General features: G+C 43.1%; 1 protein-coding gene across 27 annotated transcripts in view; it reads right to left on the bottom strand.

The window, feature by feature from the left end:
- RBFOX1 (RNA binding fox-1 homolog 1) overlaps positions 1-27,802 on the bottom strand; it is a 1,132,467-nt gene that overhangs the window by 1,001,110 nt on the left and 103,555 nt on the right. Inside the window, exon 2 of one of the 27 annotated variants that reach the window (XM_069030258.1) lies at positions 3,114-3,258. The exons of 25 other annotated variants lie outside the window; for them this stretch is intronic. In XM_069030258.1, the coding sequence (XP_068886359.1) occupies positions 3,114-3,212 (99 nt within the window). In that variant the 5' untranslated portion in view covers positions 3,213-3,258. Of the gene's footprint in view, positions 1-3,113; positions 3,259-27,802 lie in introns of those variants that run through there. One more of the 27 variants, XM_069030281.1, reaches the window with a different exon arrangement.

The following is a 27,802-nucleotide window of genomic DNA, read 5'->3' as shown; positions in this document are numbered from 1 at the left end:
GATTTCTTTTGGCATGGATAGGAAAACTACAGTTAAGTATTTCAATTTTCCTGATACTAGTAGTATTCATGTTATTTTTCAGGAAGGTTGATGAGGCCTGAAATAACAGGAGATTTCTTCCTTTTATTGAAGAAATACATATAAATGCAAACAAAAGTGAGGAATCAATTCAAAATCCTAGGATAGCTTTCCAATAAATAAAAGTGAAATGAAAATTCAGTTGCATGCAGCTATTACAAGCTCATATAACTCTCTGCCAAGATAGCACTTCAGCTCCGTGTTTATTTCTGTCAGAATAATATGAGGAATGCTCTATCAGTTGGAACTGGATTACAATAAATAAGATTCAATTTAAGAATAAATGGCTCAAGTCCTGAGGGCAATTTAAAATTTGTATATTTAAGAAAAATAAATCTATATCTCTTGCAAGGAAATAATACTTTGGACAGTGAGTTTATGAAGGGATACAAGCTATGAAATTATGTAGCTGGTGCTAATGTGCCACAGTACCTGTCAGCTTAAGAGAAACACCAGTAAAACACAGCAACCAGAGAGAAGGAAGGGAAATGCTCTGAGAAAGTGCTGAAACATGCAGAGAATGGATGCACCAAGAACGGAAATTAAGGCAAAATCCTTGTGTCACTTTCCCATAACTGTCTCCCTGCTCTCTGCCATTGGGGTAAGCCTGTTTCCATGGCATGTTATGGAAACTGGAATAACAGCAGCCAAATGAGTTCTGCCCAAATTTTCAGTGTCTCTGTAGTGCTCTGAAATATTGGAACTTAGAGCAAAAATATGTGACTGCACTCAAAACTGAATGAGGACATCCCTCCATATCCACTTTGTTGGACCTACATCATCTTCCTAAAGACTTCTCCTCAAGGAAGTGGAACCCAGAGCCACCATTTGTGCCTAAATCTATGATCCACAGAGACACTGTGAATTTTGTCCCTATATCAAGACCTCAAATAAATGCCAAGTTGGAATTTTTACAGATATTGTGGTTTGTTGCTGGCCCAATGCCAGGCACCCACAAGAGCTGCTCACTCACCCTCCCCTGCCACAGCTGGGCAGAGGAGAGAAAAAATTAATGCTGGGTTCGTGAGCTAAGGACCAAGAGAAAATTCTGCAAGGGCAAAACAGGCTCAACTTAGAGGTACAAAGGGAGATTATTATTAACAAAGTCAGAAGAGGATAATGGAAGTAAAATAAGCCTTTAAAACACATTTTTCCCCCAGCCCCTCCCTCCTTCCCACCGACAGCGCACGGGGGTTTGCTCAGTCCATCCCCGAGATTTCCTTCGCTGCTCCGGGAGAGGAATCTTCCCCTGCGAGGCCGTGGGGTCCCTCGCACGGGAGAGCTCTCCTGAACTTCCCCGCCGCGGGGCCGCTCCCAGGAGCAGCAGCCACAGCGCCCCTGCTGCAGCCTGAGCCCCTCCCACGGGCACAGCCCCCCAAAACTGCTGCCCCGGGGGTCACTCTGCCACGGGGTGCAGTGCCGCAAGGCCAGGCTGCTCCAGCCTGGGAGCAGGGCCCTCTGTGCTCCGGGACTGCCCCTGGATCCCGGCCTCCTGCAGGCATCCACCCGCTCCGGCACGGGCACCTCCCCAGGGGCTGCGGGGGGATCTCTGCATCCCATGGATCCCCAGGAGCTGCGGGGGGATCTCTGCATCCCCCGGGGATCCCCAGGGGCTGCGGGGGGATCTCTGCATCCCCCGGGAATCCCCAGGGGCTGCGGGGGGATCTCTGCATCCCATGGATCCCCAGGAGCTGCGGGGGGATCTCTGCATCCCCCGGGGATCCCCAGGAGCTGCGGGGGGATCTCTGCATCCCCCGGGGATCCCCAGGGGCTGCGGGGGGATCTCTGCATCCCCCGGGGATCCCCAGGGGCTGCGGGGGGATCTCTGCATCCCCCGGGGATGCCCAGGGGCTGCGGGGGGATCTCTGCATCCCCCGGGGATCCCCAGGGGCTGCGGGGGGATCTCTGCATCCCCCGGGGATCCCCAGGGCTGCGGGTGGATCTCTGCATCCCCCGGGGATGCCCAGGGGCTGCGGGGGGATCTCTGCATCCCCCGGGGATCCCCAGGGGTTTTGGGTGGATCTCTGCATCCCCCTGGATCCCCAGGGGCTGCGGGTGGATCTCTGCATCCCCCGGGGATCCCCAGGGGCTGCGGGGGGATCTCTGCATCCCCCGGGGATCCCCAGGGGTTTTGGGTGGATCTCTGCATCCCCCGGGGATCCCCAGGGGCTGCAAGGACACAGCTGCTCCACCATGGTTTCACCCCGCAGAGGAATCTCGACTCAGGTGCCTGGAGCACCTCCTCCCCTCCTTCTCCACAGCCCTTGGTGTCTCCACGTTGTTTCCCTCACATCTTCTCACCTCCTCCTCTTCTCTGACTAGACAAAAAACAACTGTGCCCCACTTTTTGGTTTTCTTCTTAAATCTGTTATCACAGAGGCATTACTATCATCTCCTGTTGGCCCAGCCTTGGCCAGTGCCATGTCCATCTTCAGAGCCATCAGAGATTGGCTCTGCTGGACATGGTGGAAGCGTCCAGCTTCTCACAGGAGCCACCTCTGTGGCCATCCCACTACCAAAAACCAGGCCATGGAAAACCAACACAATGGAAAAGGTTTTTTGCCAGTGACTTGCTTAAAAGAATCCACCTTTTCTAAGCTGTTTAACTTACATTTAATGTATTGAAATGTGTCAACACCAGCAAACTTTCAACTTCCACAGAACAACAAATTGGGGTCAACAAAACCACTACAGACCCAAATCAAAACTCCAGAAAAATGGAGAATCCTTCCATTGAATCAAGTTCTAATGGCCATAGGTGGCTTAATCGGACACAAGCCTAGTTCACAAGAATTAACTTCTGCTTAACTGGGGTATTAGTCCAGATTTTTAAACATGAAACAGTTCAGAACCAAATGGATCATCTCTTATGCAAATGTGCTCCTTTCCCAGGCACCAGCCCTTGGCAGCAGCAGTGCTGTGGCACATATACAGATATTTCTCACTGCTAGTGACGTTTTCTATCAGCAGTGACCTGTATTTGTTGCCACAGTACAAAATAATTCCTTAAACCAAAGCACAGGCAGAGCACCTACCTGTATCCACGTGAGAATGAAGGGCATCTGCATACAGGATGGAGCATTGGCTTCTTTTTGGGCAGACAGAGAATCTTTCAGGAACACCAGACCCAGCATCTCATCTCTAGCCCAGACCCCGGCTTCAGGTGTGACTGAGGGCACCCTTAGCACAAACCAGGCCACAAAGGAATAGATAAGTTTCTACTTATGGCATTTAGGCCGTTCTTTGCAAACTGGATGTGTCCATTTAAACCAAGGGAAGAAAGCCTGGATTTAGGCTTTCTGAAAGTAACCTACATTCCTTGAGCTACACCAAAAGGAGCTCTCTGTAATGATTTGTTTTACTAGAGAGTAGCTCAGTAGGCAAAAAAACCTCTGAGCAAAGGACAGAGGGTGGATGTGCCCTCCTGATAGAAAGGCAAATGCACCCAAAAAACCCTCCAAGAACAAGGAAATTACGGCACAAGCCTTTCCTTGAGGTCATACAAAAAAAAAAAAACAAACCCAGCAGCCTGGTTTCCTCCCTCAGAAGGGAGGGAAAACCGTGGAACAGCTTGGACCAAAGAGACCCGGCATGGCAGCCCAAGACAGCTCACACCCAAGCCCTCCTAATATTAACAAGCTCCCCAAACACAGATGCCTTCACTCCTTTAAGTCATAAAGCTGAATCATTTCCTAAATGAAGCACTGAAATCAAACTTCCGCACAAGCTAAAACCTTGCTAAGTCACCAAAATGCTTTCATTTATTCATGATGAAACTTTCATCTCTGGTTGCTCCCTGAACAGAGCTGGGAGTCCAAACGATTTGTGGCTGTTTTAGTTTCAAGGCATGAAGATGTGCAGTTAGAACTCTGGATGGGTGTTTGCCAACACAAAATTGTACATGACAGGTGAGAATTCACTTCTGAAATGGACATCAAATTCAAGGAGAGATATCTATAATACTTTCAAAACAGACAATCTCCCTAAAAATAGGCTTTGAGGAGGATTAAACAATCTGTGAAGAAGCTTATGGGACAGAAGCAGCATTTTAAACAGTTCCTCCTGGTTTATAAAAGTAGCTTAGCAAATTTCCAAGTCATTATTGACAAGCAGAGGGTGAGAATTTTCACCAGTTTCCCCTTGGGATGGACTCTGCACCAATAACCAGCTGAAACCTGATGTGGTTTCTGTCTCAGCAGTTCCGTAACAGGTTCCATCTTATGTACCCTGACACAAGGGACACAGGCTTTTCCTGAGGCTTCCAGCATTGGAGTCCTGCAGCACAGCCAGATCCAGTATTCCCTGGGTCACTGTGCCCAGCAGACATCCCAGGCTCCAGATACAAATTAGTCCTGATTTAAGAGTGTGCTCAACCTTGGGACATTTGAAAGAGCCACTGCTACAAGACAAAAACTTTCCAAGTTTATGCCCATCATCACACATTCCTCTGAAATGACAAGACTGCCTTTTTTGAGAGAGAGAGTGAGGAAGCACTGGTTTCACCAGAGGTGGATTTGCAAATGAAATGATACAGAGATGTTAATTTCAACTTTTGCTTGGCTTTAACAAACCAACTGAATACAGCCAGTGCATTACTGCCAACATGTTCAACATGGAAACAGAGAGAAAGGGAAAGAAACATCAGCCCCTAGCTTACACCAGCCAGTCTGCACAGAGAGCTGAGCCTTCCCATCCCAGAGCTCATGCACAGCTTCTGACAGTCACAAGTCGAGCTGCAGGGTCTGCTCTGACAGCCTCAGAACGAGAATAGGCTGAATATTTGTTTCAAATAAACATGGGCTATGCTGCAGGCCCTGTTCTGCCTAGGGTTGAAATTCAGCATTGAGCAGGACAACACTGTGACTTCCAGTCTCTGCAAACCTCTCTGCTTCTACACATCCGCAGGAAATAGCTAAAATTCAAACAGCTGCAGATCTGGATGAACTATGTTTTGTATCTCCTGCCCCCCCTCCCACAGCAGGTACATTCCAGCAGCCAGCACTGGTTCCTGGTGCTCTGAACTGTTTCAATCACAGAACCAGCTCCCTGGTTATTTACTAAAGCTGAATTTACACGGGAAGTTGCTCTACCTGGGACCTGCTCTGTTATCTGAGGCTTACTGATTCTTAAATTAGAGTCACTGGATCTTAAATCAAAGGCATCTAGTTAAAAAGTAACCACAGCAGTGTTAGAGCTCACTGTTTGGCAGGAGTACTGACTGTGCCTGTGAGGAAAGGACACTCACCAGAATGATCACAGAGCCAAAAATTAATGTACCAAAGAAAACTATTTTCTTTATATGTAATGAAGCATCCATTAACAACAGTCAGCTTGTAGATATCATCTCTGTAATAAAGGGTGGCTTTTTCTTGCTGCATGTCCAGAGGAACAGTGGATTTTGGCACATTTCATATTTTGGCCTTCACTCTTTCACTCCTCAAGCACTGAGGAAGCAATAGAAAAGAGATTATCGTCTTAAAGGAAAAGAATCCTGCATGCAGATTGTGGGGCTTGATACCAGAAGCCATAATACCCCTTTATATGCAGAAAAGTACTGATAAGCACTGCAACTCTGAGAGCCAATGTTCGCAGCTGCCTGAAGGTGGAAACATGAATTTAATGCTAAGCCTATGTTACATTTTCAGTCTTTAATCACCTAGGGCTGTGCAGAGAGCAGCTCCATCTTCCCAGCTCTGCTCTCACTGGAGCGAAGGCTGAGAAATAGAATCCTCCCCACTCTGCCTGCATGGCTGGGGGAAGGAGGGGAATGAGGGACAGATAAAACCTGCAGAAGTGGGTCCCCAGCAGAACAGGGCTAACACCAAAATACTGACCAGACCAGGGATGCCTGCTCCCTATTCCCCCAGGTTCATACAACATAGAATACTGAAAGCCAAACGTTGATCAGAGCTGTTCTATCCATATTTTTAAGTCCCTAGAACCCTTTCCATGCCCTTAGTCATGAAATTGAAAATCACTATGAAAATTAAGAAGTCTTTTGGGGTTTTTCTGATTTACAACTAATATTTTCAGGGTGAAAACTTGTGTTTTAAACAGCCCACGCTTACATCTCTGAAATTGCTTGGCAATACAATATACACATTTTATAAAAACTCATTAGAGCAGCAATCCAAAGAAAGCATTAAGAAGACTTCTATAAACACTAAGGTTTTCCTCCTTGCAGATTAGACTGACAAAATCTCAGGCAAAGCCCAGTCTAAAAGTTTCAAAGAGTCAAACACTGGCTTCACTCTCATTCCATTGTTCCCCTGAATCTCTCTCTTTTTTAAACAATCTTTCTCTTAAGCCTGGGAAGAGTGAGAAGTGAATCTTCCTCCCAGAACATTTTGTGCTTTCTTGCCAAGTCATCCTGTGAATGTGCTTAACTACAATTTACAAGTCAATTGGTGCAGTGGTTACATCTGACACCCATCAGTCATCCTGTCCTGCCCACAGACCACTGCAAGCTGCCTGCAAAATACCTTGTCAGTCTTTCAGACACTGCCTTAACCAAACAGAAACAGACTAATAGCAATGCCAAGTTGTCACTCTACATTTATCAACAAAAGGGAATAATTTTCAGGAAAATAATAATAAGCTCTCCTCGCAGTACTAACACTAAATGACCTGAAAAACTTTCCTAAGGGACTGAAGCCATAGAACAAAGTTTCATTTCATCTTCATAGATCTGACAGCTCAATTTCCCAAGTTCCCAGGGACCTTCAGCAGTGCTAAACAGAGGCACTAACAAATGTCAGTGTTTACTCTGAGATCTCTTTGTTAAAGCTCTCTGTACTCAGCAGTCTTTAATAACCTCTTTAGGCACAGGCAGAGCATGTTCTGCATAAAGCAATCAGGAGTGACTCAGCAGAGTGCGTCTATTATAGCCAAACCAGATGGAATTGCTGTATTTAACACAAATAATCATATTCCCTATTAAGACCCTTCCCCTGTCATGCTATGGAAATCAGCTTTGTTTTCAAGCACCACAACCCCAGTGCTTTGCTTTTGCTTTGCCACCTGCAGTCCCAGGCATGGCCTCGTGTTCTCGTCGCCCACACCTAGAGAGGAGGTGCTGCAGGGCTGGAGCTGCTGCTGGCAGGGAGGTGGAAGAACCACCCCACTGCAGGCATGGCCAACCCCGTGAGGGCAGTGAGCGAGGTGGGTACACACCAGGAGTTTCCTGCACCTAGTTTACAGTTAGAGCTTTTCTTTTTTAATTAAAAGAAAAAGCAAACAAACCTTGAATTTCCAGTGCAAGTCAACTGAGCTGACTCGACTTTCGTTATTTAACGAAAATAAGTAACCAGGAAAATCTCTGGGGCTTTATTGCCATTTAAAACAATGGTTTTGATAACCTGTTTTCCTTTGATAGTACATTTGGCCAAGAACTTTTTCTGAACACTACAACATTCACAAAGAGGAAGAAACAGGATCAAAGAAAAGAAAATACAGAAAAAAAAATCAGCCAAGGAGCCAGAAGAATAAGACAGTTAATTAAAAGCAGGATATGCAACTCAAGTCATTCCTTAGGGCCATCCATCTAACCTGGTTTTAAAAGCCTTCAGTTATGACAACTCCACTTTCCCCAAGTCATTTATTCCATTTATTTCTTTTAGAAAGCTTTTCCTAATGCCAAATCTCGATCTCTTTTGCTACAATTTGAGCCCATTACCTTTTGCTCTTTTCCCCGTGGATCTGCATTATCATCATTACCTGAGCCTCTGCAGCAACTTTTCCTGCATCTAAAGACTGCCAGTACAGCTTCAGAGGTTTTCCTCTTCCTTAAACTAAGCAACCCCTACTTTTTCAGTCTTAGCTCATATACAAAATAATACAATGAATAGAAGTCGCTATTTTACATAAGCTTGGGCAGAAAATGCATGACAAGAATTGAAGATGAGGCTGAATGTGAAAGATCTTAAATTTTTCAACGATTTTGGAAAGTAGCATAGCACCTGAATCATTAATATTCATAGACAGATATGCACACATATTTACAGACATCTTTGCTTTTGTGATATTTTAGCATTATCAGATCAAACCTTAAAGGATTTCCACACCTATTTATTTCTAACCACATGCACACCTAGCCAAGCCAGCCCTCAGGACTAGAGAATTGTTCCTGAGTGCAATGTCATTTCAAAACTCCCAAAGATGAGCTTTGTTCAGCTTTCAGGAGCTGGTTATTTTATTCAGGCCTGGAAAGCCCAACCACAGATGGCAGCTTTTGGCTCCAGCACCAAACTCCCAGTTGCAGCTCCCTTCAGATGCAGAGTTTTCAGCTGGCCCATAAAACCAGAGACAGCTGTGAAATTTAGAATCTGGTCAGCCTTTCAGATTACAAACTCCCAGTGTAGTTTGTTACTCTCAGCCCTGCGGATGGAGATCCTGGACGTGTTCTGTGTCCAGGATCTCTGAGCCACAGTGGTTCTCTGAGTGAAGGACACAGGAAAACACATCTTTTGGCATGTTCCAATGTCAAGTTCCTCATTCCCACTCCACTCTAGGAACTCTGATCCACTCTTAGCAAATAAGCATTGCTGCTGATACAGATGGAAATACACGCACACAGGTGCAGACAGGGTTTATTTGTAGAAATATCTCTCTAAACATAATTAACAACTAATGGCAGCAAAGAGCAAACACATTATTTGTCCTTTTTTTTTTTCCACTTTGAACCCAGAAATAGCAACCCAGCAGGAGAAATACTTGAATCAAATGAGCTAATGAGGAGACTATTCCTGTATAATGAGATCCAGAGAAGTCTGTACTTGCCTTAGCTTGTTCTATTCATAGTATCTGCGTTTTTACCCTGCTATTTGGCCTTCACACATTCCTAATCTATACCTACCAACACCACTATTCCTAAAGTTTTATCTGTGGAAGAGCAGCAGGTGTTAAACACTGAGCTGGCAGTTACATGACAGAGTTCTTCATCTACTCCTTCTAAAACCTGGACACCTTTGCAAGGCTGAAGGGATAACCAAAGCCACTGGAGATTTGGAGCATGAAAAAGAAATCACAGAACTAAAATGAAATATACTTCAAACTATGGGTTGTTTTCCTAATGAATTGTCTTTCCAGCCCAAAATTAGATGTGTTCTCTAGTATAATCAGTGCCTTCTTACAGGTGTTCTTGCCAAACATCTTTTAGTTTTATATTCATTAGCTGGACAGTTTGAGAAAAGCCAAACACCCTTGAAGTTATCCATGCCATAACAAAAATAAGTCTTTTGTTGCATGATGAATACCTTTACCTATTTAACCATTAGGTATCTTTATAAATCAAGGAAAACATTTCTGTGGTTGGAAGTGAAAACCAGAAATTTCTCCTACTCAGGTGTCTTCTGAGCCACCAGGTCCTGAAGTGAAGCTGTCTCAGGGAGCCTGAGCAGCAGCAAAGTCACCTGAAGACTGGCTGAGCTCACCCTCGTACAGCAGCGATGCCCAGGAACCTGGGATACAGGAATCTGGGCTCCACTGTGCTTGGCACGGATCCTTGCCTTGGATAACGTAAGCACAAAGGGAAACAGACAGCAGGTAGAATAATGAGGTTGGGAAAACAATAGAGAGACTAAATCTGGTAAAACGAGCATCTGCTAAAGCACACCAGCTGCCCAGCCACACCAGGAGAGCTGCCAGTGTCACAGCAGAGTTCAGGTCTCACATGGTACTCACTGATCATTCAAAAAAAACAAAATAAAATAAAGTTCTTCTGTTTTACAAAAGGAAAAAATGTAAATTAATACACAGTATCAAGCAATATAAACATGAAATTTGAGATTCATTTAATAATTATGTGGTCGGAGATAAAGGTCTGTAGCTGAAGTAAAGAGGAAAAACTCCTCAGCATGGAAAAATGTTCTTAAAGGGCAGAATTCACATTCCTAGGCAGTTACCAGAAGGTACCTGGCTTTATTAAATGGATCAGGGCCCTCAGGTCACACTGATTCTTGTATTTAATATGGATTATCTCTCACAGAAGTTCAGGCTGTGTGGTGGAAGAGAAGACAAACTCTTGACAAATGCCATTACAGATGAACTGGAAAGGGGTACTAGGGACAGATGCCTCTCTTCCAGCCCCAGATGAGCAGGATGGGGCCACTGGGAGCTGGGAAGGTCATTAAATTGGTTTGAAAGTCACAGAAGTTGACAGCTGTACACCTACTGCAGGACACAAGACAGGCAGGCTGGGGCTGGAGTCCTGCAGAACAACCTTCACTGCACCCAGGATCTGTTTGCCCATGGCCTCGAGTGCAGAGTGACCAACAGCCTGAGACACACACACACACACAGGACCTGGGGGGACAATGGCCACAGTCAAAAAAAACTACTACTACTACTAGCTAAACTCATCTGCTAGTACCCTAAACTAAAAAAAATTGAGAAATTTTTAGAAATTTTGTGTTAATACAGACCTCCCTACCTTCCTGGATAAAGAATCTCAGGATATTTCATTCCTTAGTTTAACAGGAGCTGCATCAACTACACATGTTCACCTTCCCCCTGCCTGGGCAGGACTTTACTGACCCCTAACTGGGGCACACAACTTCTGTTCCATAAGAATGTGACGAAACCAACACGTAAATAATGTTCTTACAAGAGCTATACCTCTCTTTTTCCCCTTTTTATTAAAGAAAGCTTCATTTTAATTGACTTTTTCTATTCCACAACTGCAGGGTGCCATGCTGATGCATGCCATGCATCAAAAATAGATTATTCATTCCTATACATACTCAGCTTCTTAAATGGCATCTGCAGCTTGCCAGGCTGACTGTAAATGGAGCTCCCTAGGAACTATTAGGTCTTCCAGAAATATTTAGGACCTTTTAAAATCTTTGTTATTTAGCTTCTGATAGTTCCATCAGGACCATAAAATCTATCAGGTAAATAGGTCTTTAGAATTATCATTATTTAACCACACATTAGTGGTTCCTGATGACTACAAAGATGCTGTTCCACTCCACTGAGTAGGCTCTTGTGGCATATTGATATGCACAGGAAAATGCACACAAATATGTGTGTATTTACCTGTTTTGATTGCTGACTGCTTGCAGAGTTAAAAGACCATTTAATATGTTTCCTAAAATAAATAAAATCACATAATTAGGGCAAGTTCAAGAGTAACCATTTTTAAATGGGCTCATTAAGTAAATTTGTTTCCACTGTCCCAAAACCCTTTGCTGAATATGAGCAGTACTTTTATAAATAGGCAAAAGCTATAATCCTTTTTCTTTGTCATAGCCTAGCAACAAGACACAAAATTCCTTCTGAACTATAACTAATTACAACACCAATTCTATTTTTACAGACATTTGGGCAGCCTGGTTTCAGCTGACCAGTGGGAGCACACAGACAACCCAAACAGAAGCAATTGCTGCCTGTCCTTAGCACAAATAAATGAACTCAGAAGAAAGGACAAGTTCCCTCAGATGAAAAGCAAACTACAGCTTTACCTCGTTCCCAGAGTGACTGAATAAAACATATCCTAAAGAGAAGAGAGAGGGGAAAATTAAAACCATAGAAATAACTTTTTGCTGGCATGTGATCCATGTCAACCACACTCACAGGAAGCCACTGAAGAGCCCTCAGGAAGACAGACACTGAGAGCTGATGGGGAGCTGCACAGCCTGCCATCAAATGTTTGTTTAAATCCCAGTGTAGTGTGCCCACAAGAATAGGGAAAGCTGCAGGAAAAGGCCAACAACACCAAAAAATAATCATCTAATGGACAGCAATTTGTATATTAGGCAATTCCTGTTTTCAATCATTTTCCCAAATCAATAACTGTCTAACTCGACCCAAAGTCACAATGCAGAAGTTCAGTCTGCATGTGGAACAGGTGGCATTGCCAATTACTTGCCTACAATGACAATGGCTCGTACAGACATGCCACAAAGTCAAAGCAATGCACACTTCTAGTTCTGCCATTGACCATAAATCACTCTGTAGTCTGACCTATTGTATATTCTATTTTATAAGGTGCTTAATGGACATTAAAAATATTGAGTAGATAAAATATGTGTATGTGGAGAACATTTCATATCATATGCACATTTATAGTTGTAGTTATTATACAATATATAGTTGATATTTACATGAATAAATTTTTCTATAATGGCATATTCTTTATATAGTAATAGCAACTATAGTTATAAAATACAGAACATCATTTTATACCATAGAGAACAAAACTCAAGATTCAGGGTTTGTCCAAGTGAAACACTGAAACACTTTTAGGAAGCTTCCCTGCACTTTTTGCCCAGAATGAACTCTAAATCCAAGTGTCCCTTTCCAACCACATCTCATTGTAACTCACTACACTGCATCTGCATTGAAAACATCTCGAAATTTCTGCAAGATCCTGTAGGCAAGATTTTATGGTGCAATCATCACAAAACTCCCACTCTGTAACTGAAAATAGATCCGTGAAGTTAAGTAAACTGGAGGATTTGGCACTGGGTGATTAATAAAGACATCAGGAGGACACATGAAACTTTTAGCACTTAGGCTCCTGTTTATTGATGGGTGAAGCTAAAGAGGCCCTGCAGCAGAATTATCCTTATATGATCTCAATCTGTTTTCCATTGATTTTTCTTACACAGCAGTAAGTTTTGATTAACTTTAGGAGCAGCAATGACTACTTCAAAATGCCCAGAATTGATCAGACATAAGGATTTCCTGTTAAGTAGAAATTTAAAAAAATATTTCTTCCAATATCACAATTAAGAAATGCCTTTCTCTTTGCAAAAGTGTAAATGAAAGGGCTGCCATGTTCCTATATCCATTTTGTTGACTTGGAAGGTCATTAAGACATCTCCCAAAAAGGTGAATTAATCACAGGGAGAAGTTTTTCCAGGTTAACACAGCACAGCACTAGGAATCCTTGGTGACTGCACAGCTCAATTTGTTACAGGTACCAGAAGATTCCACAGCTATAGGAACTGAAAATATAAAATACTTGCAATAACCCAACATGCCAAAGTAACCAAACCCACTCCTGTAAGTAAAGCTTTTGAAATAAAAGCTGCCATAGTAACAGCTGAATGGTTCAGCATTGTGTTATTGCTATTGATAACCATCCACAAAAGCTTTTTTGTCAGGTCTGATATGTATCTGGGCTTGGCTTCTAGAATTGCCTCCTACTTTAACTTACCTTCTTCTTCATGAATTTTCCCCAACTGGAAACACAGTGGACTCTCTCCTAAAACTTCCCATCTTTTAAATGGAGCAAAGAACAAAGAGCAGATTTGTTTTCCTCAAGGTTTTGCTGACACCCTCTGAAATCTGCAGTTCTGTGATAACAGTTCTCTTCAGATATAGATCCAAACTGACAGTGCAACATCCCAGGATCAGCAGATCACTGGAGCTGCTTGAGTCATTAACTATTTCTAAGGTTTGTGCAGCTGAGTTCACCACACAAGCTCTTCTAAAGGCAAATTTTACATGTGCATTCCTGTACTCTGGTAGGAAAGTGATAAATAGACTGGATGTCAGCTCCATACAGTTCAACTTCCAAAACACCTTCACTTTCCACAATGGCTCTCTAAAATGACACTTTCCTCCTCCAGCTTGATGGGAAGCACGAGTTTGTGATTTTTTTTCCAGACATACTTGTTCAATACTCTGCTGCCACATCCCAGATCATTGTAACTCACAACTTCCTCTATCTCCTCAGCATTTCATATTTTAAAGCATTACAATCTCTCTTCCATAATGTTATCTAAAAATAACAACGTCAGGCTGGCATAAAAATCCACTGCAGAAATTTCACACCATTTCAAAGTAGTCAACAGGGAATCTCCCACAGGGATGCACTCTGGGTAGTGAATGATGTATATCTGGAGAGAAATATTGTGGAATCGATGCTAGAGATCAATCACTTAAAAGAAATACAGCCATTTGGGACAGTATCTTTTCCAGGGCAGAAAGCAACTGCTGGAAAACCACTTTCTGCACAATGTGCATTGGTATGCAGAAGTTCATTCATAATATATCTCAGGAGATGCTGCAGCTTGCACGCAGTTATTTAAATAGTTTGGGGACTTTGCAAGAGAGATTTACTCTCACTCTCCACACATTTTATTATGGAAGGTTTATCATCAATATTAAAGTTTAATTCCCCCAAAGCAGTGCATTAATACATTCATAAGCTTTAATACCTAGAGCTTTGTGCCCACCTTCATCATATATTCAACACAATTGTCAAACAGCAGTTCCATACTTTCCTGTCCTTCTTTTTCATTTTAAAGGGATTTCAGAAATATTTCCAAAGCACACGGTCACTTTGATGCACTACATTTTGCCTAATTTTAAATGTCTGCCATGCAGAAAATTGAGTTTTATGCTTTTCAGAGCAAAAACAAAGAGTGCAGACCCCCAGCTCTCACAGCTCATTCTTTTCAAGCAATTTTGCTAATCACATATGGACCTTTTGGTACATTTATTATTTATTGCTTGCCCCTAAATCCTGCTCTCAAGTTCACCCATAGTCATTTGGGTTTTATACCCTTTCAATATTTAAAAGTCATCTTTTGCTTTGTGTAATAAACTTAACATTGGGAGTAATTTCCCATTAAAGATCAGTCCACTCTTCCAAATCCTGTAACTACTTCCAAAAGGCCGGTGCCTGTCCTGAGGGTGTCCTGAGCTTCTCCTGCATTCTGATTAAATGAGAAAATCATGTGTCTTATTAAACAGCTAATTAGCATGATGGCACAATAAACCATTTTTCCTTGTGTGCTCTGAGCAGAGAGGAAGTGGCTACCAAGAACAGACAGCCAACACATGAAAGGAGCAAGGAAGGACATTAAAAATAAAAGAGGAAAATAATTTAATTGCCATGAAAGAAAGCAGACAGCAGGCTTATTAGAGGAGGAAAAATAAAAGTACTCCCAGAGGCATTATCATTTGTAAGAATTGCTGCTGCTCCTTCCTGACACCATGGCACACACAGGGAAATAAGGGGGAATTCAGGGATCATCAGGAGAGATTTAAAATTGGCTTTTGGTATCCAAGACAGTACACACAGAGAACCGACACAGCCACAACCCCCCCCCCCCCCCCCAACTGTCTATGAGTGAAACCTTAATTCAATATGTAATTTAATTTGGCTTCTGCTGCCTGTAATTGCTTCCATCCTCAAGAACAGCTGGCAGGCACCAAGACAAAACACACACCAGGACAGCAGGAGGGAGGGGCTTAATTAATTTTTAAAATCGTTGTATTTTATTTAGCTTTTGCTGCCATCTACAGTAATCATCACAAATCTGCACAAGGACCAGGTACAGCACCAAAGCAACAAAATAAACCTTCAGCACGGTAACGAGCTGGGCTAGACAGACACCCTGGGACTTCCACTGTCACTGGAAGATCTAATAAACCTTCTTTGTAGATAAACTTTCTGCCTCAGCTGGGGCCCAAAAATTCATTTACAGCTATTTGTCAGCTCTGTAAATGAATTAACTCATCCACACAGCTCCCAGACACAAGCACAGACTTCCTAAGTCTGTGTGCATCAACAAGGCAGCAGTGTTGGCTACAAACTGATCAAAGTTTTAATTTCTCTGTATGAGATTGGAGCATTGACTGGCTCAATTCAGCATCTGATTTTTCCATATGGCCACATCACAAAAATATGGACACCATAAGTCATCAATTTACTAATCTGCTCCCAAAGAGCCTTGTGTAATCAAAATATTTTTCACTTGTTATCTTAATTAATGGGATATTTTACATTCCAGAGCAATGCTGCACTTCTTCAGAAAGCTGTCCATCTAATAAAGCCTGTCTGTGCCACAAAGCAAGATGCACGAGGGACCCTGGGAATGTTAGCAGGATGAAACAAAACACTCTAAACAAGAATGCAGCATCTGCTTTGATGTTAATTTTAACTTACAATTAAGTCATTTGAAGGCATTACACCTCAGACCCTAGCTTACCTTTTCAGTAACTAATGCATGATTTCCAGTTCCAGGGTCTTATCAGTGGTCCCACTGTGATTTTCATCTCAGCTTTCTCAGTGCTATGTAGCAGCACCTGAACCAGCACAAACCCTAAAATCCAATTTCTAAATAGATTGAGACTAATCCCTTTTTTTTTTTTTTCTTTTTCCTCCTGTGATTTGTAATTTTTCTTTCAGGGAATTTTTCCTCCTCCAACAGTTTGTAGACTCCTGCTGCCTTCTGCCTAATGACACTTTGTGTTACTCTGAACAGCAGCCTTTCCTGGCTCTCTGAGGAGTAACACACACAGCTGCATTTTCAGCTGTACAGTCCATTCAGAGATGGGCTCTAATGCAACTTTACACCATTCTTACTCCACTGAGTAAGACCAGGCTTAAACTCAGAGTTATCACAGCAGTGGAGAGCGTGATTATCACCTTGTCAGAGTTGTCTACTGAGTATCTTTGAAATTCAGCGTTCTCAGATGAACCTTAAAAAAAGTTACCCAAGCCAAGACACTACTGGAAAACCAATATTCATCACTTTTTCAACTCTGAATCTTTGCCAATCTTATCTAGCATGAGTACAGAAAATATTTCTGAGGACTCAACAAAGCCAGTTTAACCTTTTTATACAGTATTTTCATAAGTCTGTATTAGATAGTTAATTATTAGATTTTTTAGAAGGATAAAGCATCAAAGTATTTGTTGATTTAAATTTCTGACATAGCACAATCCACTGAAAAAGATGCACTTATCAGCTGCTGGATGGTGAAACCCAGTTTAAGCCATAACAAAATCTTCTGAAGATCAGCAAAAACTGGTGCCAAACCAAACATCTCTTTTCTAGCTATGTTTTAGTTCACATGGGGACCATTTTCTACATGAGATTCTGAGCAATAGCGGAACCTGGACTGGTTTTGTGGTGCTTTTTCTCTATTTCTGAGACCACAGTAACATCAGGTATGGTTTCTCCTACTTCTTAAGTCATGGAAGGAGAGGTGTTCACACCACTGCTAAAACCAGAAGAGTTTCAGAGTTCCATTTTTACCTTTCCTTCTTCCAGCATCACTAAATTGCCTTCAACAACCTGTTAACAAAGATCCTTGCATGCCAGCAATCAGAAATATTACAAATATTTTAGAAGGTCCATCATATATTTTCCCTTCTTCTTTTATATAAGGCAACATGTAAAGCCAATAAAGGGAAAAAAAACCTAAAAAGAGTGTCTCAGAAAGTATCCGTTCTGGAGATCAAAGAAGTGAATTCTTGACTACACAAAATGCCATAAAATTAATTCCTTCAGGACCAGGATTATGCCCAACACTTCTTCATAAAACATGCACTAAATTTTTTGCACAACTGCTGGAAGAAAATAATCTCAGAGCTGATTGTGAAGTGCTTTTCCCTGCTTGTTATGCATACAGCATCCATGAGGGCACAGGCTGCCCTCAAGGCAAGGAACTGTGGTGCCAACAGCTTGCTACAGTTCTGACATGAAACCTTCTAACCCAGCAGACAAGCTTTCCTCAAATAAGCTTCTTACAGACAAGTTATGAGGGTTTTTTTGGTTTTTTAATTCAGTGAAGTTTTATTAATAGAGCTGAAATCTGTAGGCTAAAACACCCCATGCAATAAATACACCAAGGCTGTTTACGCTCTGATCTGTTTGCACAGTTTTGCCTCTGCATATTTTAGGGACAGTTTATCTCTTTATTTAAAAGCCCTCTCATTCAAACATAACATGAGCTAGGGAAAAAGGCTTCAAACCTAAAAAAAAAGTTTACATTGTACAACACTTATTCCGTGTCAGTCTGGGAACACAGTGGGAAACAAGTTTCACCAAATTATGTTTGAAAACCAACGTGAATCCTTTTAGAAAACCACTGAGTACATCTGCAGTCAAAAGGACAGGCAGAACTTCTGTCCAGTCTGTTCTAAACACTCTCCTCATTCTATGTGCTAAACTATTTTCCAATTTTAAAAAAAGTATTATTAAATGTCAAGTGAGAAACTGGCATGAATAAAAGGTGCAATTGCTTACCATTTTAATAATTATTTTTTAAATGCAGCATTATTACACAACTGCAGACATAACTTATTTGCTCACACAGAGTACTGGATATCCAAAGAAGTAATTGCTACTAGACAATGAACTGTAGGAAATTGTAAAATCTATGGGCTGCAGACCAAATAAGTAATGCAGGATATTTGCAGTTTGGGTTTATTGCAGTTAAGGCCACCATTATAAATTTATAACATACCCAAGAGTTGCAAGCTATCAGTGTGTTCACATGTACACCAAACCCCAACATTAATGCCATAAATAGATGTTTCTATCAAAACTACTATTTTATTTCTTGGAAATATACCTGAAAATGTTCAAATAAAGAAGGTGGTGAGGAAGAAGACTGACTGTTGTTAAAGTGCTACTCCAGTACTTAGTCTAATTAATTACCAGTTCTGTCATCAATCCCCAACAAAGTTAAGTAAATTCACCCAGTTTAGCTTCCATTTGTGGAACAGGAATGAGGCTTTACCCTACTTTTCCCCAGGCATCATTTATGATGAACTCACTCAAAAAACTTTCTTTTTGGAGGCTGTTACAGAATGTTCACTGCAACAGACTTGCTGCCTTTGCAAATTGAGACCATGAGCAAGTGCCTACTTCATGTTGCTTTGCTGCAGAAGCAGCTTGTGAAGCTGCTTTTCTTCACAAGAAGCTGAAAAAAAGCCTTATAGTTGGACATCTCAAAGAACTTTCCAAAGTGCTGCAAATACCAGAATTTTTAAAGGCTGAATGTTTTCATGCAGCCACAGAGTGAAGAACAGGGATACTAAGAGAGAAAATGCCTCACAGGGAAATGTTACTTGAAAATCTTTTGTGACTCCAGATCAAACATCGGATTCCTGTCACATCTGAACAAAATTATTTGGAGTACTTGAACTACATTTAAGGCATCCCATTTTCAGAATCAAATGTCTCATTTTATAAAGGCTCAGATGATTTATTGCAACCCAAGAAAAAAGTCCCAGGGCATCCAAAAATCACCAGAAGACTTAAAAGGCCCCAGTAAGTGCCTCTGATCAGAGTGGAAATAAAAACTGGCAGAACCACACCAGGAATGTTTCTTAACAGGGTTTGGAGGGTGAGGTGGGGCAGGGGATTTCTTCTGTAGCTTGTCATGGTCATGATTAACACCATCAATTGAAGCAAGAATAACTGGTGATAGCAAAATAAAATTGATAGCTTCAAAAGTTCAAAACCTTCTGTTTATTCCCTTTGTTTTTTTGGTAAATTCCTGCTGAAACCAAATACCAGTGCTCAGAGGAATTCATATTCTGTATGCATTCTATAAGCCACTGAGCATTGCTTCAGTTACAACCTCCAATCATAAATGTGCTGAACATTTTAGATTTAGAATAATATGAGCATAACAGGCAACCTTAGCAGACACTGCTTGATCCTGAAATACATGGGGGTGGCAGTAAAGAGTGGCACGTTTTATCTTGGCTGACGAATGCTCCCAAAAAGTTGCAGCTCCGTGCTAAGTACAGCACTTGGGGAAAGCCAGGAGAACACAGAAATCCTTCAGCCAGTTGCCTACAAAAGCATTCCCATTATTCCCTGGGAAATTAGACATGGTGTATATCAGAGTGCCAGTTTCCACAGGCAGCACTGCATGTGGTTTGGGGAATTTTAACCCATCACCAGCATCATTAAAACTCAAACGCAGATAAACAGCAAGTAGCTGTACCAAATTTGTACATTTGGGGAAGAACATGCATTTCAGAAAAGCACACTGAATTATCCATACAGCGGGCCCAAAGAGATTATGTATTTCCAAAGATAATATTTCTGATTGGATGTAAGTTAAAAAGGTGTACAAGACATAAAAAATACTGAAGTTTTATGTAAAATGTGCTTTTCCTCGTGACACCACATTTAAACATCACTCCCTTCTCCAGAGTGCATTCAGGTCAAGGAGCAGAGAATTCACATCTACCATGAGATTTAGCCAGGGCCTAGGTCAGATTGGTGGCCAAGCCAGCATTCCCTAAGAACCTTTCAGTACTCAGAATCTCCCACTGAGCTTCAGGCTTCAGTCTAAAAGGAAAAATACCCCTAAAGGTACTACAGCAGCTGTGAGAATGGCCTGAAGCAGCACAGCTGGAGTCAGCACAGTGGGAAGAATGATTTATGGATAATAAAATTAGGTAAATAATTGGTGTAAATCATGGAGGGTAAAGAATTGTGGAGAAAGGCTGAGAGAAAGAAAATTATTCCTGACAAAATAATGAGCTATGACCAAAGACCCTTCAGTCCTGGGGTGACTTTTCAATTAGTCCAGCAGCCACAGGGTTGGACTCACAAGGAAGCCCCAAGTAAGCGCAGGCAGGACTGAAATGAAGAGAAAATCCTACAGAGGCTTCCCTGTTTCCACAAACAGGCAACGTTCTCAGTCAAATCCCTTTAAAGTTGCCTGCAGAGGACATTTGGGTACATCCCTTGTGCACACACAAGTCTGTAACCTGCCTGGTGTGTGACAAATCCTAAAGGCCTTCCACAGCAACAAACAGGACAGACAGACATTAAACCATGGGCAAATCAGAGGCTCTTTTATTCTGACTCAAATTAAGGCTTCAAAATGACTTCTGAGAGCATAAAACTCCACACAGGTTTATCTACCATAAGAGGCCAAGAGATGAGCCAAAGGGCAAGCCCAGCTTCCATATTCCCCTGGGGAGCAGCCTGGGAAAGGGCCACAACTCAAAGGGATTTGTCACCAGATCCATCCTGAGCTGGGGCTGTCCCCAGACAGAGCACAGGCCACCAAACCCAACCAAGGCCCAAGGATGTCCATCTACACCTGGAGCAGTAATTGCTGGATAGCTTTGATTTGAGATAACCACCTGAGAGACCCAAACACGTAGGTGCTGAGGGTTCTGTACTTGTCCACTACAAACAACTAAATTAGCTCTGATATAACATCAAAAATTCCTGATTTTACCCTGGCTAGAAAGAGATGGTGCAGAACAGGTCTGTGATTAACTTTTCCATTTCAGATGCAATACTTGAATCAGAAAGCTTGTCTGATACTGCTGTGAGCTGGGAGACAGCAATTTCCCTTTCTCTATCATTCCCTGACAATGAGCTGACACAATTTTAAAAGTACTGAGCAATCCGAAAGGTTTCCAGATAGCAAAGATTTAAATGTACTTTGCAAGCTGAAATGGGCTCAGGTTTTGCACTCCCTTGGAAAAAAAAACAAAAAAAAAAAAACCAAAACAAAACAAAACAAACAAACAAAAAAAACCACCAGACAAGTATTATTCCCTTTATAATTACAAACGTGCTCATCTGGGGGAAGGGGTAAGGCCACGTACTGGGAGCTACAGAAACCTCAGTCATAGACCATCAAATAATCATATTGACAGAGCACATTTTTAGGTGTGTGTTGCAAGTAAATCTGGCTACAAAGCATGACACAAGCAGGAAATGTCTCATTCATCTCCAGCTGCATAGTGGAGAGTAAGGAGAACTGCTCCAGTGAATCTTTACACCAAAACTTCATTACAAGCAAAAGCCAAAACAGTTCATAAAAGATCAGAAACAGTTACAAGGACATTCCACAGGAAACCAGTCATTTTATAGCTAGAGCTGCCTTATCCCCCTAGTCCAAATCCACTGCCTAGCCTGCTTTTCTAGGTACTCTTTGTTCCCAGCAGCTACAAATTAGATTGGTGATTCATTTCATTTTTGTAGCAGCAGCAAAAATCCAAGTGCAATGCAAATAGAAAGGCAAATGAGGGACAAAGAGTGGGAAAATAGTGAAGGTACTGTAATTACATCCTCCAGTCGTGTTACATCTTACATTAGAAGGGATCTCAGATAGGAAGAAAGAAGTTTTGAAGCATTAAACTTTAACAACTGAACCAGAGAAATTGCTGTATCAACTGTGAGCTAAACCTCACAGGAGAGAAAGGCAAGTTGTACTATTCATGTCTCCAGATATTGTCATTCATATTCTGCATTCTCATTCCATTTACCTGTCATGTGTGTACATTAAATACGTCCCACTAATATCCATCAATGCCAAGACAAAAACTGAGATAAAAAACTTCTAATGTCCCTTTCACCTGAGAGAAACTGGAGTTTGAAATCCCTGTTTATGGACTCTGCTTCTGCCTCCTCCTTACCTAAGGCTGCAGGTGCTACAGGAATAAGGAGAGGGCACAGCTAACCTGTGCTGCAGGTGGGACTTGTGTTTGATCTGCAATGCTCAAATGAGCGTTCAGAAAGTTTTACTCACCTGAGCTACCCCTGAGCCCAAAAACTGTCACAAGACAAACCTGTTGCATGCTGCCATCCTTTCCTCACTATCCACAGTGCCACATAAAACAGCACCACCCACTTGGGTGGCCAGGAATACAAATCATTTCAGTGTGAAAGTTGGCTTTCCTGCTATAATTGACTGTGTTTAAGTAAAACACATGGATCATTCCTGCTTCAGATTTAAAATAAACTCAATTTGGTGTTGTGGACAACACCCCACTGCAAGGAGCAGCTGTTACACCAGAGAGCACATATAGTGTTTACATATTGTAGATATTTATATAGATGCTTATCTATCGTTTGCATTTGGTTTTGCCTGAAATACTTCAGAAAAGTCAATTAAAATTAGCAAGAACATACCAAAGACAGAGACACAACCTGTAGTGTTAAAGCAACCTTTGCAATGCATGTTTTCCCCAAAACCATCTGATGGCCAAATGTCCAAAATTATTGCTTCCCAGGAGACTCTGATGATTGCAGCCTTTGAATCCTCCAGATGTCACAACTAGAATGGCAACTCCTCCTCAGCACAGCATGGTTGTCCCAGGGGGATTAGGAACCAAGCCTGGCATCAGCAATCAGTCAGCATCCCACGTTCCAGCTGCTCCCAAGGGTGCAAGAGAAGGGTGGGAGGCATGGAGGACTCAACCAGCTATGTGCATTTTTAGAAAAAGAGACATCTTTCCTTAGTGCCCCAGTTTGAACCATAAATCAAAGATAAAATGACCTTCAGGTAGTGCCTTTTTGATAAACTGTGAGCTAATGATGAGTTGTGATAACACTGTGATGCCAAATCTTACTCTCCAGTCTCATCCAGCCCTCCTAGGGACAGGTCTTTGGTCCAATTTGGCATTGCAGCACACAGGCAGGGTCCTCCCAGCTGGGGAACTCCAACTGGGAGCAGCAGGAAGATGCTGGTGATGCCAGTGTAATTTGCCCAGCTGATTTGTGGGACTGATTATATTTCCTCTTTGAGGAAACACCACTTGATGTAAAAGGGAAACCACCTTGCAGAGCTTTTTTAAAGCTCTTACTTTGTTAAGGAATATTCCAATCATTTTCCTGCTTTAACTAAGCAGGCGCAATTCTTTCCTGGAGTACCACGGTTGTGTACAAACAATGGTATTTTAAATCACACATTAATTGACTATTTAAGGCATGAAATCCTTCTTTTGCAGTGATCGTTCACTGTGACATGGGCAATTATCTTCAAAGATAGGAATCTATAGCTCCCAGAACTGCTGGACAATTAGTGAGAGTTCATAATAATCCATGCACGCCTCGTTACTGCAGTCATGGATCAAATGGCAAACTAACAGTGACTGCCTCTCAGAGCCACACCTGCAAGTCGCTGTTTAAAATAAGTCTGCTGCTTCAAATGGATTTTGAACACACATTTCATGATCACAAAGGGCTCCTGTGTGTCACACTGAGAATCATTTCACCAGGATCCCCCTCTGTTAAATTCCTGTGTATATTTGGTCCTTTGGGAGACTGCAAGGAAATATTTCTGCACATGCAGAGTACATAGATTTGAACCTTTCAGGATTTCATCTTCAAAGTCAGATCTCCAGAAGGATCTGAACAGCTCTAGAATCACTAGCTTAATTTATGGTCCTAACTAGCATCACTAATTACTTGGATCAAACCCTTAATTCCTCTAAATGTGCTCAGGTATGAGGGGATCTGCCCACACATTTCCAAGAAGCAGAATTGTCTAAAACAGCCAAGTGCCTTTTTAAACCTACTAAAAGTTAGGGGTACCCAGGCTCCCACATCCACTTAGCTCTTCTGATCCAAGGAAGAAAGGAAGAAAAAAAATCCACTAATAACTCGGAGCCTGGCCCTGTAGTCCCAGCACAGTAAAAGTCTCGTGATGATTCAGTGCAAACTGTACAAAAGATTGCAGAACAAAGTTTTTGTAAAAGATAATTGTCCCAGAATTATTCCACAGCTGCATCAGCCAGGAGAGGAGCAACCAAGGCCCGACACGGAGCCAAGTGGAACCTTGGCCATGGCATGGAACCCTTCTGTGTGTCAGAGCATTTCATGCTGCTTATCTGCAAATACTCCCTTCCTCTTGTTTCTCAGCCCCCATTTCCCACTCTGAAAGCTCTCTTCTACCCCAGGATCTGCAAGCTTTCAGACTGTTTCTTGCCACATCGAGCAATCTTCAGTCAGTGTGACACAAACTCGTGGTGTGGGATAGGTTTAAAACTTACTTTTTGAACGCTCTAAATTGGTTCCTACAGGCCATTTTTTACATCAGTTGTCAGCACTTAAATGCCACAAAAGCTTTCAGCATGAGTAAGCAATGCCATTTAGAAAATCCATTTACTTTGTCTCTACCAGCGGTCGTCCTTCATCTTTTTTTTGTGAACGTTTTAGGAAACAAATTTTACTTACAGGGGAACAACCACAGAGAGCAAATAGTAAGTTAATATCCTCAAGCCTGCACAGAAGTAGTAATATATTTTAGATAGGTGGGATAACACTCAACTGAATAGCCAGAGCTGTGGCACAGAGGCTTTTATCCAGAGATGGATCTAACCACAACTTATACCAGATTAAGCTCACACACTTCATCTGTGCAAATATGAGGATATAGCCCACAATGCCATAATTTAACTGATATATTGGGATCATTTTCCCTCCACCTCCCTAGGAGTGTTCTCTTAGACTTCCTAATCCTGCTCACTTTTCTACTCTCCCGTAATCTGACACTCCCAAATCAAGTCACTCAAGCAGCTTTGAGGTTCTCTCTTAATAGTGATTTAGTTCACAAGAGAGAAAGGCTTTTTTGCTTCTATTTATATGGGCATCCATGGAAACTAAAGTCTCATTAGTTTTAATCATTTTTGATAGTTTGATGGCAGACTATTACGTGAATATTACTCGCAGCGAAAGTACTCTAATCAAAAGTGATAATATTGTTAATTTTTTCAATAAAAATACAACAAAAAACCCCTACTAATTGGTCTGTGTTATTTCTTACATAAAGAGGTGCTGTTTTCTTCAGTCGCAGCTACTGCTTTTGAGATGTCACGTTCATAATCAACTCATCTTGAAGAACTGAACTACCACCCCTTCTGCTTCCATTGTTCTGTTTCTATTATTCCCTTCTTCCCAAATTCCTATCTGAACTCTCAGTTTTTCCCTTTTTAGGGTTTTTCTTCTACACTGTTCCACATTCAATAAATCAGGTAAGGAAAACCTTCTCACAGAACACTGCAGCGCCTGAAAGATGAGGAAGGAGGCACCAGGAACTTCGCAGCCGCTCTAGCGACACTCACTAATTAACCACCAGGGCAGGGACACTCGTTTGCCCAGGAGATGCAAAAACCCAAGCTCAAAGCCGAGGCAGACATTGCAAAGCCAAACCAATCAAAGCCCTCGGGGGTCCTGGTGGTGGCAGCCCGGGCATTGTGTGCCGTGTCCCCTGTCCCGGGGAGTGGCTCTGTGCCGTCTCCCCTGTCCAGGGCAGGCGGCCCCGGGCCGTGTGCGGCCCCTGTCCCCCTGTCCCGGGCCGTGTGTGGCCCCGGTTCGTGGGTGGCCCCTGGCCCCGGCCGTGTGTGGCCCCTGGCCCGGGTAGGCGGCCCCGGGCCGTGGGTGGCCCGTGGCCCCGGGCCGTGGGTGGCCCCGGGCCGTGTGTGGCCCCTGGCCCCCTGGCCCCGGCCGTGGGTGGCCCCGGGCCGTGTGTGGCCCCTGGCCCCCTGTCCCCGGCCGTGGGTGGCCCCGGGCCCGGTCGGTGCCCGCTCGCAGCCGCAGCGCCGCGCGTGTCCCGCAGGGGGCGCGTGTGGCCCGGGAACGGCGGCGGCTCCGGCCGGGAGCGCGTCCGGACCCCGGGACGTGGGAGCGGGAGCGGCCCCGCTCCGGGACACCCTCCGGGACACCCTCCGGGACACCCTCCGGGCCCCGCTCCGGCCCCGCTGCGGGACACCCTCCGGGCCCCGCTCCGGCCCCGCTCCGGGACACCCTCCGGGCCCCGCTCCGGGACACCCTCCGGGCCCCGCTGCGGGACACCCTCCGGGACACCCTCCGGGCCCCGCTCCGACAGCGTTCCTGCCGCCTCCGCTTGTGCCGCCCCGCACGGCGGCTGGCAGAGGCAGCCCCCGGGTTTAAAGCCTGTGGTGCTCGGTGCCACTTTGCAATTTTATGAGACAATCGTTTAAAATCTGACAGGTTTGGCTCTACGCTGTGAAGTCCCAAGCTCTCCTCGTCATGTCACTGCTCATAAAGGGGCGGCAGCTCACCAGAAATCCATTTAGAGACAATTCTGGGAGCATACTATTACTGCTTTCTTCGCAACATGAAGATTTCACTTCCCTTTTCTCCAGAGTTTTACATGACAGTTTTAATTTTTTTTTTTTTTTTTTCCAAGGCGTACACAGACTTCTGGGTTTTTTTAACTCTACTCATAAAGCTACTCTTTGATGACAATTTCTTCCACAGCCTTCACTATATTACAGATGGAACAATATTCTCCCAGTACATCAGAGGGGATATTCAGCTCTTCATCCCAAACAGCCTCACTCTAGGATCAGTGTTTTCTGGACTCAGATTTTGGGGAAACATCCTTTGCAGCACTCAAGAGGCTCAGCAGACCTCAAGATACCCCAAGTTCTAGCCTTAAGGATGTTCAAGGATACAGGAATCCGCACAAGGAAACAGTAGTTAAGAGGGAGGAAGGGAATGTAGGGAATAAAGGGATTGAATAGAACAAGGTGTTTAGAAGGAAAATCATTAGGAGCAATCACCAGACATAACACAATTGAGAGCTAAGCTCCAGGATCTATTCCAAGAGGATTTTGTATTCCAGACACAATCTTCTAGACCTGCATATTTTGAATTCTATGCTAGTCCAGCATAAATAGCAAGGTTCTGCTGCATTCCAGGGTGAATTAAAGACTGTCCTGGTAATTAACAGGCTCATGACACCATGTGCTGCTGTTCTATGTGTCACAGAGATACAGAGCCCTGGAGAGCCCTGGCTGTCAGCTCCAAAGAGGAACAACGGCACTCTGGGAGGTGCTGAACCAGCTGCAACAGCTCAGTCCAAACCCGTAAGTGAAATTACCTCAGCCAGTGGATGCTTGCCTGTTGCACATGGATAACCCAGCCCTGCCTTTGTCCTGAGTGCTTGGGGATATCCATCATCCAGCTGATTTCAAGCTCTTAAAAAAACACCTTTGTATTCTAGGAAGCTGTTTCCTGCATTTCTCTGGGTGCCAGCTACACTGTGCTTAATCCATCACATTTGTAGCTGGCTCCTGCCAAGAAACAAATACTTCATTGAGTATTTTATAGCTACTGCATTTTGTGGAGACAAACTGTGACTACCTAGATCAGAATAAATAATAGCAATAAAAATAAAGACTTCAGAGATTTGATTTTCTTAAGCACATCCAAACCCTTTCACTTAGAACTAGGACATGACTACA

This window comes from Aphelocoma coerulescens, chromosome 14, assembly GCF_041296385.1.
Source record: "Aphelocoma coerulescens isolate FSJ_1873_10779 chromosome 14, UR_Acoe_1.0, whole genome shotgun sequence".
NCBI classification, from domain to species: domain Eukaryota; kingdom Metazoa; phylum Chordata; class Aves; order Passeriformes; family Corvidae; genus Aphelocoma; species Aphelocoma coerulescens.
This window is presented reverse-complemented; position numbering and strand designations above follow the sequence as displayed.